At 55.6% G+C, this 18142-nt stretch overlaps 1 protein-coding gene across 5 annotated transcripts in view; it reads left to right on the top strand.

Moving 5' to 3' along the window:
- Positions 1-16374: 16374 nt before the first annotated feature.
- Positions 16375-18142, top strand: part of CCDC85C (coiled-coil domain containing 85C) — an 83508-nt gene continuing 81740 nt past the window's right edge. For all 5 annotated transcript variants that reach the window (XM_060295268.1, XM_060295270.1, XM_030883401.2 and 2 more), the window contains exon 1: positions 16375-17205. In XM_060295268.1, coding sequence (XP_060151251.1) covers positions 16395-17205 — 811 coding nt within the window. In that variant the 5' untranslated portion in view covers positions 16375-16394. The remainder of the gene's footprint in view (positions 17206-18142) is intronic.

Genomic DNA, 18142 nt, shown 5'->3' with positions numbered 1-18142 from the left:
GAGCCTCATGGATTGGGAGGGGGGTGTGGAGACGGACTTTACAAACCTGTGTCCTGGCGTGGGAGTCAGCCAGGTGAGGACGGACAGGGCATCAAAGGGACAAAGGGAACACTGTGGCCCAAGGCATGGAGGTGTGACAGATAAGAGTGTGTCTAGGGGACAAGCTCTTTATGTTGTCCTTTTGGTGGAATGGAAAATGTAGGCTGGAGAGCAGAGCAGTTAGGAGGGAAGTCATAACTCCCTGGACAGAGTGACGTAGGGACAAAGTTCACCTTGTAAATCAGTGCAATCTGATATGAGGGTCTCTAAAGATGGGCCATAGGTCTCTGCCTTCAGCTCTGTTCACTTCCATCCAGCATCTGCATGGAGCCACCGGAAGCTTGCTTATCAGATGTGCAAATGGCAACGCCCCATGAGAACACAGCATTTCCAGGAACCTCAGCAGGTGAAACAAGGGACTGAAACCAACAGACTGGAATTGAACACGGAGAGCCAGAATAACCTGCCTTGAGGCACAGAAGGTTGTATGCACAGACTGACATGGCATTGGTGAGGCTATTTCCCCCCAAATTGTCTTAAAAATGGGCATCTCCTGTGGCTGAGATGGGGAGACCTGTTTCCTGGGCCTGCCCACAGAAGGTTCTTCATAAACTTTCTGTGGTCTGTGGGCCCCGGAGGGATGTCCTGTACCATCAGGTGTCCTGGCCCTGGGAGGGTCCTTCAGAGGAGGCGGCCAGCGGCCTGGCTCCAGGAGAGGCATCCCCAGCGACGCCTGTAAAGCTCCCCTACCCCCTCACAACAGCTGGGGTTGGCCTAACCCACATAAGCCCTCAGTCCCACGAGGAACAGCCATCCCCGCTGCCCTGAGACCAAAGAGGGCCACTGCCGGGTGAATGGAAGCTCTGGGGCAAGGCGAGAGGAGTTAACTCCTTTCCTGTGGGAGTGGATGGACGGTGGCTACCTGTGCCTGTGATGAAATACAGACAATGGCTGGGAAAACTGGTCAAGGGGAGACTCAGGAAGCAAGGCAGCCTGGCGCACAGCAGGTGCTCCGTAAACAGTGATGAGTCGTGAATGAGTCAGCCGTCTTCAGATCACCAGGAAGCCGATTTAGCCCCTGTGCCTCAGTTTCTGCAGCTGTAAAGTGGGTATAACCTCCAGAGAAGAGTAAGTATTGGGCAAGCAGTGGCGTAGGCTGGGCACTCAGCCCAGGAAGACCCTTCTACCCAGCCATGGTCCGTGCTGCCTTGGCTTGTGCACCTCCAGGGACAGAGAGCTCACTTCCTGGAGTCTGAAACAGAGCAGACACCAGCCTGCCTTCAAAGAATTCATAGTGGGTGGAGGTAGAAGGGAGCACACTAGTGCCAGGCTCTGTAGGACCATGGACACTGAGAGGCTGGCCTCGTAGGGCTGACTCCCCCTGCTCCTATTAGAGGCGTTCCCGTAGGGGTGGGCCAGAGTGTCCCATAGAGGGGCCCTGGAGGCGTGGCCCCCACCTCAGGCAGGTCAGAGGGGCCAGGGGCCAGAAGCCCTTCGCTGTCTGAAAAGACAAGGAATGATCAGCCCACTGGGTTTCCAGGCCTTCTTTCTGGCCTCTCCCAAAGCTGCTGACAGATCTGCCTCCCCAGGGAGGTGAGGGATGGTTTTCTCGCTTCCTGTGACCTCCACGGACAAAATTCATCACCTGCTGGCGGACCAATCCGGGCGGGCCCCAGAAAGATGGCATTGAGTCACCTGGGCCCTCGTTGCTCTGACAGCCGTGAACGCGTCAAGCCGGTAATTAGCTCTTACAGGAAAGGGCCAGATCTGTCATTTTCCTCCGGAAGCGCCAAGGGGGACTTGCCGGCTGCCCCTCCTTGAAGCCAGAGAAAGGCCGGATCCTCGTCCCGGCGCTAGACTAGATCAGGGGTGTGGATAGGAGCGGGAAAACATCCATCCTTCCGCTCAGGAATCCCACTTCTGGGAACTCATCCCAAGGAAACAATCCGACAGGAAAACCAAGCTGTGCACAGACACGTCCCCACGGGAGTTATTTATAATAGTTCAGCCCTGGAAATAAACCTCGTGTCCAGCAGTGGGGGAGCAGCTAAGCACCTCTGCTGTTTAAATATCACACCCAGTTGTGAAACGGGGTGAATTGGGGGGTGGTGCTTGGAGGTCCTGGGTCAGTCACCCTGCGATTCCTGATGGCCCCATCCCCAGCCTGGCCCCATCAAACAGACCGACTCCAGGCTTTACCCGGAGGTGGTGGATCAGAATCTCCAGGGAAGGGGTCCGGGTGACACGTGTCCCACGTGATTCTTATCACCAGGCAGGTGTGGGAAACCCTGCTCACAGCTAAAATTGCAACTTCAGCAATGCATTTATTTAAACCTTGGTAAGTCTTAGTTTTTGCATCTGTGAAATGGGCCTAGCACCGGGCCTACCCGTGGGATGCTGGGAGGGTTAGTGAGGTTATGGTTACGATGGCCCCATTGGGATGCGGGGCTCTGTGAGCTTCTGTCACCACTTACACAGGCTATGTGTCCCTCTTCCTCTCCCCAACCCCATCCTGTCACCACAGGGGAATTTACAGCTGTGCACTGCACTCAGGCCACACAGGCTGGTTTGAGGACGTCAGTGCCAAGGGGTGTGGGAAGGCTGGTGTGATGTTTCTGCGGGGGTCTTCTCCCTGCTCCCCACTGCCCGGCCGGGCTCAGTTTCAGTCAGCGGAGGGGAGGAGGGAGGCTCTCGTGAGAGCGAGGCCAGCCCTGCGCACCAGGGTGTGTCAGGCTCCAGAAGGGGGACTGCCGCTCCCCTTCCCATTCCTTTCCTACCTGGGCCCCCAAGAGCCAGGGGTGTTCCTGGGTGTTTCTGAGCCCCTGCTCTGTACCCAACCTGGTCCAAGCATTGGGAGGGGCCCCGTGCAGGGAGGCTCCTGAGGGAAGCAGCTGGGCTGAGTTCCCAAGAATCTTCCAGAGGGAAGGAAAGGCCAGGCAAAGGCCTGGGGCTGTTAGCTTTTCAGCTGAGGGAACAAGGCTAAGGGGACATTAGGGAAGTGGTTGTACATGCAGGTCCGGAGCTTCGGGTCCTAGTGGGTTTATTTTTTATATTTTTTTATTTAAAAAAAATTTTGGCCACACCATGCAACATGCAGGATATTAGTTCCCCAACGAGGGATCGAACCAGTGCCCCCTGAATGGAAGATGGAGTCTTAACCACCGGGCCACCAGGGAAGTCCCCCGAGTGGGTTTAAAAGGCAAGAGGCTATAGAAGCAATTAGAAAGCCGGGCTGCGTGTGCCTCTCCAGGCAACCAGGAAGATCTAGGCGCAGAGTCCAGGGAGGATGAGGGTGTCCCGCTCCTTGGATGGATGAGTCTCTTTCTTCCGAATAACTCTCGGTATCTCCGTGTGTTCACTGGAGGGACTGGACCAGGTTGGTGGTCCTGAGCCATTGCGTATGCTCAAGGGGCATTTTTGTTTTGTTTTGTTTTTTCTTTTTTGCCGTGCCATGCTCCATGAGGGATCTTAGTTCCCCGACCAGGGATGGAACCATGTCCCCTGCAATGGAAACGTGGAGTCTTAACCACGGGACCACCGGGGAACTCCCCCGAGGGGCCCTTTTGAATCTTAAGAGTTTGGGGCTACAAACCTAGATAGATTGGACAACAGCAAACTCGTCAGCAATAAGCATGACTCAGAGCCCATCTCAGAAGCACGGAGACCCCTGGAGCCACCCCTGCCCCCGTCGGCTGCACCTTCCGCTTGGAGGTGCCTGTCCACTGCCCTGCCGGCTCTCTCACAGCCCCCAGGATGCCGCATCTAAGTGGAGTCCCAGCTGATGCCAGCCCTTCCTCTTTGGCAGCTGGTGGTACCCCCTCAACAGGACACCCCCCCACCTGCTGGGCGAAATGCTCCTTCCATCGGACACTGGGGGTGGCGTGTGTGACTACATATTAGGAAAGATAAACTGTAGAGTTGAGTGAAGAGTTTGCAGCCTCCCTGCTGAGAGCCTCCAGCCCAGGAGGGGTGACTCCAGCCCTGAAATCCCAGTGAGGCTGCCTCTTCCTGGCTCTTCATTGGGTCTTCCACCGGCCTTTGTAGCAGGTGCACCTGCCATGGCAGGGACCTGTTACGGACACCCAGCTACACACAGAACCTCAGCTTCTGTGGGCACGAATGGGCGTAATAATTCCTGCTCACCTCGCAGGCTTGCTGGGAGGATGGGAGGAGGAAGTGGCCCAGAGAATGCTTTGTAAACTGGAAATGGCCGTGAAGAATGTCGGGGTGGATTAGGCTGGGCCGGCCGCCAACGGGCGAGGCTGCGGGGCCTAGGCTGCAGCTGACGAGGGTCAGGTCTGGGGGCTTCTGTCAGGGAGCATCGCTGGTTCTTCTCTCGTTTATTTTCTTTCTTTAACTTTTCACTTTATATTGGAGTATAGCTGATGAACAGTGTTGTGTTAGTTTCAGGTGTACAGCAAAGTGATTCAGTTATACATATACATGCATCTATTCTTTTTCAAATTCTTTTCCCATTTAGGTTGTTGCATAATATTGAGCAGAGTTCCCTGTGCGCTAGACAGTAGGTCCTTGTTGGTCCTCCTCTCTTGTTTAACACACACTGGCTTGGATATAGGTTTTATTATTCTTATTATTTATTTATTTATTTTTGCGGTACGCGGGCCTCTCACTGTTGTGGCCTCTCCCGTTGTGGAGCACAGGCTCCGGACGCGCAGGCTCAGCGGCCATGGCTCACGGGCCCAGCCGCTCCGCGGCATGTGGGATCTTCCCGGACCGGGTCACGAACCCGTGTCCCCTGCATCGGCAGGCGGACTCTCAACCACTGCGCCACCAGGGAAGCCCAGATTAATTATTTTTATACTGCAAACAAAACAATGTATGAACTTAGGTTAAAAAAAAAATCAAATAACATGGAAAGGTTCAGAAGGAAATGAAATATTTCCCTGGCCTTCCTCCCCTCCCCCACTCCCCAGAACCACCTGTTCCCACATTTAGTTGTTCCTTCTGGTTTTGGTCTCCATGTTTCTCAGTAAGATGCTCCCGTGGCTATTTCTTGATTTTTCAATTCTAGACGTTTCTAGAATTCCTTCCGGTCGTGACAGACGAGGCTTCAGCTCCCACTCCCTCAGCATCCCCTCAAAGGCTCTACCCAATTCTTAGTTGACCAGTGGTCCAGGGTTTTATTATTATTCTGTAAATGTTACCTGTGAAAGTACCTAGTAGGGCTTCCCTGGTGGCGCAGTGGTTAAGGATCCGTCTGCCGATGCAGGGGATACGGGTTCGAGCCCTGGCCCGGGAAGATCCCACATGCCGTGGAGCAACTAAGCCCTTGCGCCACAACTACTGAGCCTGCACTCTAGAGCCCACGAGCCACAGCTACTGAGCCCATGTGCCACAACTCCCGAAGCCCTCACTCCTAGAGCCCGTGCTCTGCAACAAGAGAAGCCACTGCAATGAGAAGCCCGCGCACCGCAACGAAGAGTAGCCCTCGCTCGCCGCAACTAGAGAAAGCCCACGCGCAGCAACGAAGACCCAAAGCAGCCAAAAATAAATAAATTTATTAAAAAAAAAAAGGAAGTACCTAGTGGTTCCTTTTATGGTGGAGCTTTGTTTGTTTATGTCCTGGCGTTAATGCGCTTTAAAAAAAAACAAACTTGGGAATTCCCTGGCGGTCCAGTGTTTAGGCCTCCTCGCTTCCGCAGGGGGGCAGGGGTTTGATCCCTGGTTGGGGAACTAGATCCCACAAGCCGTGTGGTGCAGCCAAAACAAACAACCAAACAACAAAAAAACGTGTTAGGTCTTTATGTGTCTCTTCTTACGTTCTCTATCCGCTCCGCTCTAACCTAGGGGTAGGATGGTCAAACGTCCAGGCATTTGGATACCTTACCTAGCCCCTCCGGGCCTGGGCTCTTCCAGGCTGAGCCGTCCACCCCCTGCTTTGGGGCCTGGGCCTGACCCTCCCCCTGCTCCCACCAGGAAAGGACCTGCCCTCCTGGGGAGCCCTCCTGTGCCCTGGTCTACTCTCAGCACCTCGAGGAGCATGTGCTTCCAAAGCTTCCCGAGAGGTGCACAGCAGTTCATTTTTTTCCTTTTCATGACGACCTTGCACTTCCGAAAATGTTTAGATTCCAGTCTCACACACGGCTCTCTGTGGGCCTAGAATCCAGGCAGGAAATCCTTTTCCCTCAGACTTTTAAGGCAACTGATTGCTCTGTGATCTTCTAGCTTCCAGGGTTTCTAATGAGAAGTCCAATGCCAAGCTTTTTAAAAATGTATTAATTTAAAAACACGTGCACAGGGGTTTCCCTGGTGGCGCAGTGGTTAAGAATCTGCCTGCCAATGCAGGGGACACGGGTTCAAGCCCTGGTCTGGGAAGATCCCACATGACGTGAAGCAGCTAAGCCTGTGAGCCACAACTACTGAGCCCGTGTGCCACAACTACTGAAGTCCGCACGCCTAGAGCCCATGCTCCACAACGAGAGAAGCCACCGGGATCAGAAGCCCGCGCACCGCAACGAAGAGTAGCCCCCGTTTGCCGCAACTAGAGAAAGCCCGTGCGCAGCAACGAAGACCCAACACGGCCAAAAATAAAAACAAAAAAAACCAAAACACGTGCACAGAGTTTCAAAAATCAAATACGGTTATAAAACTTAAAAGAAAAAAAACCAAAAAACAATCCCTTGCCTCATGGCTCCGCCCCTGATTCCTGCTTCCCAGAAGCAACTACTTTCGATTCTTCTGTGACTTTTCTCCACATTTGAAAACAACACACGTACACTGCTCTTGACTCTCCAGTTTAGGTAGTACCACTGCCTTTCTCTCAGGGACCAGGAAGGTTTAGCCTACTCATGCGCCCACCCTCACACATGCCACCCCTTCCCCCACCCTCCTAGTATAACTGTATCGCAATTTTTTGGTTAAATCAATGTTGTTTACATATTATACTATTTAAACACTATGGCCAACAGAGCCACGATATGTCCTATGACTGTATTTCCTTCCTTGTAGGACTTCTGGGTTTCCCTGGTGATTATTAGTTGCCTCCTTATTTTGACTTGCTGGGTTTTCTTTGTGCTTGTCACTATTTCACCGCCAGACTCTCTGACAGAGCTCTGATGTTCCTCTCAAGACATCCAAGGCCCCAGGGACTCCATGAGCTGTGTTCTCTTTCTTGGCCAGATCCTCCTGGCACCCTCCCTCCCTGTTCCAATCTGCACTGACTGCTTCTAGCCCTGAAGCCCTCCCTGTCCTACTTCCCTATACCATCACTTTGGGATTCCCCATTTCCTGAATTTGGGTCCTTTCGTTTCTTTATTGAATTCCTAAGTTTAGAGAAAGAATGTCTGAGAGGTAATTTTTATTTTTTTAATCTGAACATGTCATACTCTACCCTCATACTTAATTGACCGGATACTGAAATAATTTTCCTTCAGAATCTCGAATGCATTGTTCCGTAGTCTTCTAGTTTTTGGAGATACTGTAGAGAGTGGCTCCTAGGGAAACCTGCTGCCAATGAACAAGAGCTTCATCTAACCCAGCGCTTCTCGGCCCTGCCTGATGGACTCCCATCCTCCAGATATTCTGATGGGATGGATCTGGGGTGGGGTCTGAGCGTCTGCATTTTACCAGCTTTTAGGTGATTCTAACCAGTGCCCAGAGCTGAGAACCACTGCGCTGACCCCCTGGCCTTGTTCAGAGTTAGCCTGACTAGCTGCGTCCTTAGGACACTGACTTGTTCACAGGGGCTCTGAGCGCTTAGGAGGCTAAGATGTGATTCTTCGTCGCAAAGCTGTGTCCTGGTATTGGGTCTTGGGGGTGCTGAGCCTGTTCTGGAAAGAAGGCTCAACTCTTCTCTTAGGGTCTCAGAGTCTCAGGCTGGGCTCTGGGGCATTCCCAGGCCTTCCCCTAGCAGACCAGCACCCCACCTGCCTCATTGTGTGGCTTGTGGTTCAGGCCTACCTTTTCTTGTGCATTTGAGTCTCTTTCTACCCCAGGAGGAGGCTTGGAATGATTCCATTTCCAGGTAAGGTCCAGAGGCTCGGAGAAGGGCAGGACTCCCCAGGGCTACCCTGCTAGGAAATATCAAGTCAGAGACACAGATTCTAACTCCAGGGCTTTTCTACTTAACCCAGCTTCCTCCTGTACCGTTCATTATTCCACAAGCACTCACTGAGTCCCCAGGCTCTCTGCTGGGAGGACACCAGGGAGCAGCGACGAACAAAAAGGTGAACCTGATGGTCCAGTTTTAAAGTTATTCATGTCATAGCTTCTCTGCCCAGCTGTGGGCTCAACTGGGGCCTGGGGGGACAGCTTGACTTCAGCCCAGCCTCGCCCGGAGCAGGTCACAGGAGGAATTACTGTTACTGCTGTTGCTATATCAAACAGGAGGAGCAGACAGAGAGGGCGGGGAAGGCTGGTGCTGCAGCCACATTAACAATTAAGGTCGTCACCGACTTCGTTCCACCATCAGGGCATAAAATATTCAGGCACTGGAGGAGGCTGGTCTCCGGTGTCTGCAGAGGACAGGGCCGGGAGGGGCAGCGTTGCTGGCTGTAGATACTGGGCCAAGGGCAGCCTCCAAGGCCTGGGGTGCAAGGCATCTGGAGGCTGTAGGGGCTGGATGGGCGTGGCACGGGGGTGTCTCATGCAGATGGCGCAGCTGCAGACACCCATGGAACACCACGGGGACCAGGCCCCTGAGGGCCCTGGAGAAGAGGGGGCGTTGTCCTCAAGGACAGTGCAGCTGCGGGGAGGCAGATGAGAACCACCCATCACAGGTGGGCCCGCCCGCCTGGGCTTCACGCTTCCCAGCACAGTGACGCCGGCAGTCACAGAGATACACAGCTGGCCTCAAAGACCGTGTGTCTGGGGTCTGGAACTTATCACCTGGAGTAAACCCTGCGTATCTGACAAGTAGCATAAGTCTTGTAGCATTGTATTTGTGCATGTGTGAAAGCGTCAATTTTTTTTTTTTTTTTTTTTGCCGTACGCGGGCCTCTCACTGTTGTGGCCTCTCCCGTTGCGGAGCACAGGCCCCCGGACGCGCAGGCTCAGTGGCCATGGCTCACGGGCCCAGCCGCTCCACGGCATGTGGGATCGTCCCGGACCGGGGCATGAACCTGCGTCCCCTGCATCGGCAGGTGGACTCTCAACCACTGCACCACCAGGGAAGCCCCGAAAGCGTCAATTTGATAAAACAGACATTTCAAAGAAGTCATGGTAGGCAAGGCTGCTATACTGTTTCTTCTTTTTTTTCTCCCTTAATATACAGGGTGCCTCGAATATAAAATTTGACCTGGGTTTCTCCTGTGCTCTGAGAGCTATGAGAGTACAGACCCCAGAGAAGCTTGTGCCCCTGAGCATCAGGACCCAGGTACAGGGATGTCCATGGCAGCATTGCTGGTTACAGCAAAAAAACTAGAAACAAATGTCCTTCAACAGGAGAAAAGTAAAGGTAATGTATTCATGCAATGGAAATTAGATGGCAGAGTTCTCAGAGGGGGAGATTTTGCCCCCAGGGGCCATTTGGCAAGGTCTGGAGACATTTTTGGGTTTGTTTATTAATTTTTATTTTATAATTGGGGTATAGTTGATTTACAATGTTGTGTTAGTTTCAGGTGTACAGCAAAGAGGTTCAGTTATACATATACATAGGTCTATTCTTTTTCAGATTCTTTTCCCATTTAGGTCATTACAGAATATTGAGTATAGTTTCCTGTGCTATACGGTAGGTCCTTGTTGATTATCTATTTTATATATAGCAGTATGTATCTGTTAATCCCAAATTCCTAACTTATCCCTCCCCCCACTCCCAGCTTTCCTCTTTGGTAACCATAAATTTGTTTTCTAAGTCTGTGAGTCTGTTTCTATTTTGTAAATAAGTTCATTTGTATCATTTTGTAAGATTGGAGACATTTTTGGTTTTCACAACAATAGGGGCAGGGGTGCCACTTCCATCTAACTGGTGAAGGCCAGAGATGCCGGTAAACATTCGGCAGAGCCGAGGGACGGCCCCTGCCGGCCCCGACAATAAAGACTTCTCCAGTCCAAATTGTCAACATGCTGAGGCTGAGAAACCTCTTTATACAGCCAGCCGCACAGATAAATGAGCCACAGTTACATATATCAACGTAATAATACAGAACTTAAAAGCTTGTTGCCAAAGAACACATGAAGTATAATACCATTCAAATAAAGTTCAAACGCATGCAAAATTAAGCAGTATATTAGAAGGGAGAAATACAGTATTGTGAAAGCACAGGAATAAGCAATGCAGCATTCAGGATCGTGCTCACCCTGGGGTCAGGTGGGCTGCCCAGGTGACCAGGAGGGGCTCCAGGGGCCGGCGAAAGTGGTGATTCCTTAAGCCGGGCAGTTGGGCTCCAGGCACCTGCTGCTCTGCAGTTCGTTGTGATAGGAAATCGTTCATAATAAGAATAGCGTTTATAAGTGCACTGAGGGGGGAGCTGGTCCTGCAGAGAGCTCCCCTGACTCAGTTTCCCCGTGATTGAGCATCCCTCCCTGCCCTGCTCCTCGGGGCAATGGTCTGAGTGGATGTCAGCATTTGAAAGGGGAGGAGGGTATTTCAGTGGCTCCAGCTGGGAAGGGAGAGACAGGGAGGAGGGATGCAGATGCTGATACCTGCCCCCACCACCACCATTGGTCCCTAAAGGCACCTTTCCCCCACCTCTGCCCTGGCCTCTGGCCAGCCTGGCTTTGTAGCCTCCTGCCTGTCTCCTGGCCTCAGCGGACCCTCTCTGATGCATTCTTCCCCTCACACCTCCTGTCACCTGCTATCAAACAAAAGTCTGCCAGTTTTCTCTTTGCTCTGTACTCTTCTGTGGTTCCCACTGCCCTCAGGTTGACCTTGAGGCTTTTGCCTGTGACATCAGCAGTTCCAGGCAACCATCCTATGCATCACTGACTTCCTGATCCCCAGAACAGGGCCTGACCATTGGGTAATGGTGTGAGTGAACGAGCCCACCCTCCCCCCAGGCCGCCGAGTGCTGCCCTCCAAGGGGTCGACATCCCCGCAAACTTGCCTACTGGTGGCCCCAGCATCAGTGCAGTTTCCTCACCTAAAAATGTGGGAGTTGAGACAGTTCATCACTAAACCCCATATTCCATGCTGCACCCATCCCAGAAGGAATCTGGTGGCAGCCCAGGGCCATAGCCCGCATCCTTTGTAGTCCCGTTTGCCAGGGGCAAGCACTAGGCTTCCAGGAGAGCCCTTGTTTCAATGTACCTCAGGGTTTGCATCTGGAAAATGGGTGCAATTTCAATGTACATTATGGGAAGACTGTCCTGATCCAGAGGGTGGGGAGAGCGCACAGGGAAGGGAGGCACGTGCATCTCTCCAGAGCTGGGCAAGAGCCCTGCTAGCTGCTTGACACTGGCCCTTGTGGAGGAAGGCTCGTATGAGAAAACTGTGGCTCAGAGAGGTTAAGGACCTGGCCTAGGGTCACCAGCAAGTTGGTGAGGGAGGAGCTGTGAGATGGAGCTAACAACATGCAGTGACTGATCTGTCAGCAGGAAGAGCTGGAAAGCTCTTCCCAGTGGTCCATCCAGAGGCTCGGGGAGTCTCTCTGGCTTGGTGACAATGTGGAAGGCTGAAGTAGGAGGAAGCTGGGTGATGGACATGGTCTGGGCACAGCGTAGGCCTCCACATTGTAGAACCAGAGTCACAGTGAAAGGGATGTCACAGAGCAATTGCAGTACAGGAGGCTGTAGTCTATGGGGTAAGGTGCACTCTTGGGCCGAGATGGTCGTGGGTTTCAATCCCAGCTCATTCACTTGCTTGCTGTGTGACTTTGGACAAGTGACTTAACCTATGAGCCTCAGTTTGCCCCTTTGTAAAATGCGGATAGAGGCTCCTAACTCACAGGACTGCAGCGAGGGCTCAACGAGACAATCCTTGTAAAGCGTTAGCACAGTGCTGGGTAGATACATAAAAAGTGCTCAACTGCGAGTTCCCTGGTGGCCTAGTGGTTAGGATTCTGGGCTTTCACTGCTGTGGCCCTGGGGCTCAATCCCTGGTCGGGGAACTGAGATCCCGCAAGTCACGTGGCAAAAAAAAAAAAAAAGTGCTCAACCAACACTATCCTTTATTAATAATAATGACAGTTGCTTTTCCATGAGCCCTGATTTTTCATCATAGCCCCTCCTCTGTGCATGGTGACTTCCCCCGTTCAGGATCCTCCCTGAGGTGGGGTGCAGGGAAGAAACCCCAGAGCCCAGCCCCAGACCTGGTCAGCTGCCACTGCCTTGCTGACCTGCAGAAATAGTCAGCCACCACGCAAAGCTCCACTGGCCACACCAGAGCCCTTGAGCGTCCAGCAGCCTCTGAACACTGCCCGTAAGTTCACACACAGTGGTCTGAGCAGCCAACAGGAATCCACGTTAAATCCTGAAGAGCCAATGACACCACCATTCTGATCATCACGTGAGGGCTGGTTTAGAATCCCTGGCACCCACTGGGTGCTGGGTAAGTGGTAGGAGGTGGTAGTTATTATTATTGCTGTTGTTGCTGCTGTTAGCTATCAGAGCCCCAGGGAGGGGGCCACACTTCCTCTGTGACTATTCCCCGCTGTTCTCTGCCTCTCCTGTATGTTCCGGCAATAAGGCATGGTTGTGTCTACACACACCCCTCACCATTGCTCACCTCTAGGCCTTGGCTTTGTTGTTCCCTCCACCTGGATTATCCCCACCCTCACCTTCCCCATCTACAATCTGATAAACTCCTACTCACTCTGCAAGATTCACCGGGCGGGGGTGGGTGGGGGGGGTCACCTCCTCCAGGAAGCTGCTCCCACTGCCTTAGGATGCTCCCACAATGATGTGTTTTGCCCCGCTCTTCTGTGGTACTTACAACGCGTCCACAATGCATATGGGATTGCACATACACATATGAATTTATGCATAAATACTTAACTAATTATGCTTGTGTGTTCAGGAAATCAGTGAATGAAAGTGACCTTGGGCAAGTCATTTCCCTTCTGGGGCTCAGTTTCCTCATCTTCAAAATGAGGGGCTCAGACTCAATTGGTCACGTACTGAAGGGTCACACATTCACTCAGCAGACAGCAAATAATGGCTGCTCTGAGGTCTCTGTTCAGCGCCCCAGCCACAGATGAGATAGGAAAGCCCCATCCCCTCTCAGTGAGGAGACAGTCTGCTTACTGCCAGTGTGCTCTCACCATTTCCCGGGTTCACAGACACTGCGATCGGGAATTATTTTGTCTACTACGTATTAGTGTACTGGCTCTCAAAAACATTTGTGTGGCTTTAAATGGACACACACAGTCCTGGAGATTCAGAAGAAAAAAAATTGGGGAGTGGTGGTGCATCTTTATTTTTTAAAAGACCCACAACTACTTTTACTGGGCATCTAGAGAATTACTGTATTAGAGGTCCATGATTTGGTTTTACGGATTTCATGACAAAGCAGAGCTAAAACAGCAAAGACACTTGACATTTCAGATCCTGGCTCGGGGTACAGGGTCTGTTGGATGGTGAGTATTCGAGGGGGCTTGGCACCTCTTGCAGGACCCTTAGGGAGGGGGCTCTGGCTTAGATGGTTCCCCTTGCTTCAGGACCCTTTTTTAGCTCTGGACCCTCTCAATCTCCTGCCGTCTATCCTGCTCTGCCCCAGCCTGTCCAGCCATGGTGCGGAGAGCAAAGACTGTCCCTGGGACCACCACCCAGGAGCCTCATCTCTAGCACCTTGTCTTTGCTGCACCAGGGGGATGTTAGGGATGCTCTCCTGAGTCTTGGTGAGGGGGACCCATGGTCCCACAGTCTGTAGATGATGCAAGCAAGCCCCGTCTAGATGGAAGCTTTTTTTTTTTTTCTCTTGGAGAGTTCAGCTGAAGCTGCCAGCTCTGCAGGATCAGAGGGCAGAGATGCAGACCATGGGAACCACCTGGGGCCACACACAAAGTTGGGGTGGCGGTTCCCACAAGCAGTGTTAACCATCTCAGCAACTTCCCTAGTGAGCCCATGTGTCCTGTGCTCACCCCTCACTCTCCCAGCTCAGGCTTTGTTCTGGGGAGAGCCTCCAGTGAGTTATTTAATCTGGTTGGCCTTTTGGGGTAAGAAAGACCTGTACCCTTCCCAAGCGGGAGCTGGAACCCTTTCTCTCCTCAAACTCAAACTCAGATGCCCTGGGCTGGGTCCTCGAAGCACAGTGCCCCAGTGGGGAGGGTGACCCCCAGCAGGCTCACCTGCCTGGGGGAACCTCAGCTACCCTGGAGCTTGACCCTCAAAGCTATGCTCTGCCTGGCACATCCTCTCCCTGAACATCTATATGGAGAGAGGGGGAGAAGGGTGGGGAATGAGGTCCTGAATCTGGACCTCTCTGCAACGCCCCCCACCCCCATCCCTTCTCCACACATGGGCCAGAGTGAGTCTCTTAAAAGGCAAATCAGGTCATATTGCATCCTGCTAACCCCCCACTGCTTTCCCAGCTGCCTTAGAATCATGGATGATCTGGCCCCTCTGACCTCATCTCTCACTCTTCTTCCCGAGCCCCCTCCCAGCCCCACTGGCCTTCTTTGAATAGGCCACTAACAGGCCAACCCTCGGGCCTCTGCACTAGCTGTTCCCTTCACCTGGAGTGCCCTTCCCCCTTATCTTTGTCCTTCTTGTCACTCAGATATCAGCTTAGACGCACCTCCTCAGAGGTCCTCCCTGACCACGGGATCTAAAGTAACTGATAATCACCTTCTGTGACATCAGCTTGTCTTAATCCCCTGCACAGCACTTATTACAGACTCATAGCTATCTAGTTTGTTTATTATCGTCTCTCCCCTCCTCCCCGCAGGGTGCAAAGTCCTCCCCCCCAGAGGGCAGTGGCCTCTGCCGTTGTCCCCTACAGAATCCCCCAGTGGTCTAGAAGAGGTCTGGCTTACAGTAGGGGCTGTACACAGTTGTCCAATGAATGGCTGAACAGCTGTAAATGGGGACATCAGCTGTTGCGCGGGCGCGCGCGCCAGGCCGTGGCGCTCACGGTCGAGTGCGCGGATTTTATCTCGTTGCGGGTCCCGGGGGAGGGACGCCCACCTCTGGCCGGCTGGCAGCAGACGCGCAGTAAATGCACTTCAGGGACGCGAGGATAAACGAGACGGACTCACACAGACAGTGGGAGGACCCGGGTGCCGGGCCAGGCTGCGGTGGGGAAGGCTTTTCGCCGCCGACTCGGCGCCCCCACAGTTAAGACCCCAGTGGGAGACCATCTTCCACCTTCCCCAGTGGTCTCCACGTCGTGAATCACAGATTCTCTCCCGAATTCCGGGACGAGCGGTCGGGTTGGCGGGGGAACGGTGCATGTCCCCGGCGCCCTCGCCCTCTCCTGGCAGGGAAGAGGGTACGGACCGTGCTCCGGGACGGTTGGCGAGGCCATGGCCTTCCCGGTGCGCAACCCGGGGCTGGAATGGAACGCCGCAACCTCGGCGCGCTCCGGCAGGGGACGGGGGTGGAAATGGGGGCGGAGGAGCCGGGGGCAGGGAAGGGGACAAAGAGCCGCTCTGCCGCCGGGGAGAGCGACCCCCGTGTCAGAGTCCTATTGTCCGTCGTATCTCACACTAAGCTGGACTCTGGTGCCCCCGGGAGGGAGAAGGGGAGCTGTCCTTCGGATCTTGGGTATTTGTTTATTTGGGGCGGGGGAGGCCGGGCGGGGCACGCGGGCCCAGGAAGGGGCTGGGCGACCATTTCCGCGCGTCTCCTTTAAGGGAAGCCCTGCCCTACCTTTCCCACCTTCCCCCTCCTTGCAGCCGTACCTGCATTTTAAAAGCGCCCTGTAGCCCTGGGATTGGCCGAGGCCGCGTCCTCCCGGCGCAGAAACTTGAACCGCCAGTGGACTGTACCATCTCCGCGGCGTCCCCCGCTTGCGCCCCGCCCCTCCCGCACACCCCCGGAGAGGCCCAATCGGACGGGCTGGGGGCGGGACCACGGCTCGAGGGCGCCTGTGGCAGGGCCCCGGGCGGGCGGGCGCACGGCGCGGAGGGACGTGGGGGCCGGCCGTGCCTTGCCCGCTCCCTTCCCCGGAGGCGGGGCCGGGCCGCGGCGCCCCGCCCCTCCCCGCCCGGAGTGGGCGGGGCGGCTGGGGCTCCGGAGCTGGGCCGGGGGCGGGCCTCCGCTTGCTTCGCCTAAGCCCGGAGAGCGCCCGGCACTGCAGCCGCCGACGCAGCAGCGGTCCCAGCTCGCTGAGCCTCGAGACACGCGGGTTCCCGGGCGGCCCGGGAGGGCGCTGCGTGAGGGCGCGCGAGGCGGCGCGGGGCAGGCCGCACGAGCCCCTGGTCGCCCCCCGCCCGCGGGCGGACCGGCCCAGCGCAGCCCCGGCACGGGGAGCGCCGGCCGGGCGAGGGCGCGGGCGATGCCGCGGTGACGGCCCCGCCATGGCGAAGCCCCCGGCGGCAGCGGCGGCGGCGGCGGCGGCGTCGTCGGAGGAGCTGAGCCAGGTGCCGGACGAGGAGCTGCTGCGCTGGAGCAAGGAGGAGCTGGCGCGGCGGCTGCGGCGCGCGGAGGGCGAGAAGGTGGGCCTCATGCTGGAGCACGGCGGCCTGATGCGCGACGTGAACCGGCGGCTGCAGCAGCACCTGCTGGAGATCCGCGGCCTCAAGGACGTGAACCAGCGGCTGCAGGACGACAACCAGGAACTGCGCGAGCTCTGCTGCTTCCTCGACGACGACCGGCAGAAGGGGCGCAAGCTGGCGCGCGAGTGGCAGCGCTTCGGGCGCCACGCGGCCGGCGCCGTGTGGCACGAGGTGGCCCGCTCGCAGCAGAAGCTGCGCGAGCTCGAGACGCGCCAGGAGGGCCTGCTGCGTGAGAACCTGGAGCTCAAGGAGCTGGTGCTGCTGCTGGACGAGGAGCGCGCGGCGCTGGCGGGGGGCGCGGGTGGCGGCGGCGGCGGCGGCGGCGGTGGTGGTGGTGGCGCCGGCTCCCGTAGCTCCATCGACAGCCAGGCCAGCCTGAGCGGGCCGCTGGCGGGCGGCGCGGCCGGAGCGGGGACCCGCGACGTGGGCGACGGCAGCAGCACGTCGAGCGCCGGCAGCGGCGGCAGCCCCGACCACCACCACCACGTCCCGCCCCCGCTGCTGCCCCCCGGGCCGCACAAGGCCCCGGACGGCAAAGCTGTCGCAACGCGCAGGTCCCTGGACGACCTGTCGGCGCCACCGCACCACCGAAGCATCCCCAACGGCCTGCACGGTAAGGACGGCACCTGCCTGGCGGCGCGGGTCTCGGGCCCAGAGTCCCTTCCCCCGCGGGCGGCCGCCACTCCAGACCCCTCCTCCAGCTGGCATCCAGAGGCTCCCGAGCCCACCCGCAGTGGGGCTTTGGGTGGTAATTTTCTGGTTAAGTGATGGAGGCGTGCCCCTGCCCCTCTGAATACGCAGCGGGCCGGGGGCCGCCAGACCCCAGAAAAGTTTCTCTCCTGCGGAGTTTATCAGTATCAGAGTCTGGCACTGTAGGGCTGGCCGGGGGCACCGCATCCCTGCCTGGAAACCGTTGTCCGGGAGCGGGAAGTTTTTAATGGAAAAGAAAGAAAGAAAGGCCCTTTGAGGGAAAGTGAAATTCCCTCTCTTATCTGGAGCAACAGGCAGCCCCAAACCTAAGCAGTGTTCACCTGTGTGCTGGGGCTGGAATTCCACCTGACCTCCCTGCTGCCTGCCCGCTGGGAAGGATCAGAGGCAGGTGGGCCAGAGTACCCGGGGCTAAGAGCCTTCCTCGGTTGTTGTTAGTCCTGCCTTTCTCAGGGCTCAGGGACCTTTCTCAACTCAGGCTCTAAAACTTTCCAGAGGAATGCGGGCTTGGAATGAATCCTGGCTTTTTGTCTCTGCAGGCCTCGGTTTTCTTATCTGTAGAATGGAGCCAATAATCCCTACCTCCTGGATTTGAGGTGGAGATAAAAGCCTCTGAAGGGTTTGTAAACTGTTGGTCACCTTTCAGGAAGTGCCACAGTCGTCTGCGGTGGCCAGGGTGTGGGTGGGAGGACCTTTGGCCTCAGGAAAGCTCAGCTACTGTCTTCCACGCCTGTGTGACTGTCGGGCCCAAGGCAGAGGGCTCTGTAGGAGCGGAGCAGCCGGCCCCCATCCCTAGCCCTCTGATCAGTGGTTCTGCCTGCTGCCTGTCTCCTCTCCCACCT

The sequence above is a fragment of the Globicephala melas genome, chromosome 2 (genome assembly GCF_963455315.2).
Source record: "Globicephala melas chromosome 2, mGloMel1.2, whole genome shotgun sequence".
NCBI lineage: Eukaryota > Metazoa > Chordata > Mammalia > Artiodactyla > Delphinidae > Globicephala > Globicephala melas.
This window is presented reverse-complemented; position numbering and strand designations above follow the sequence as displayed.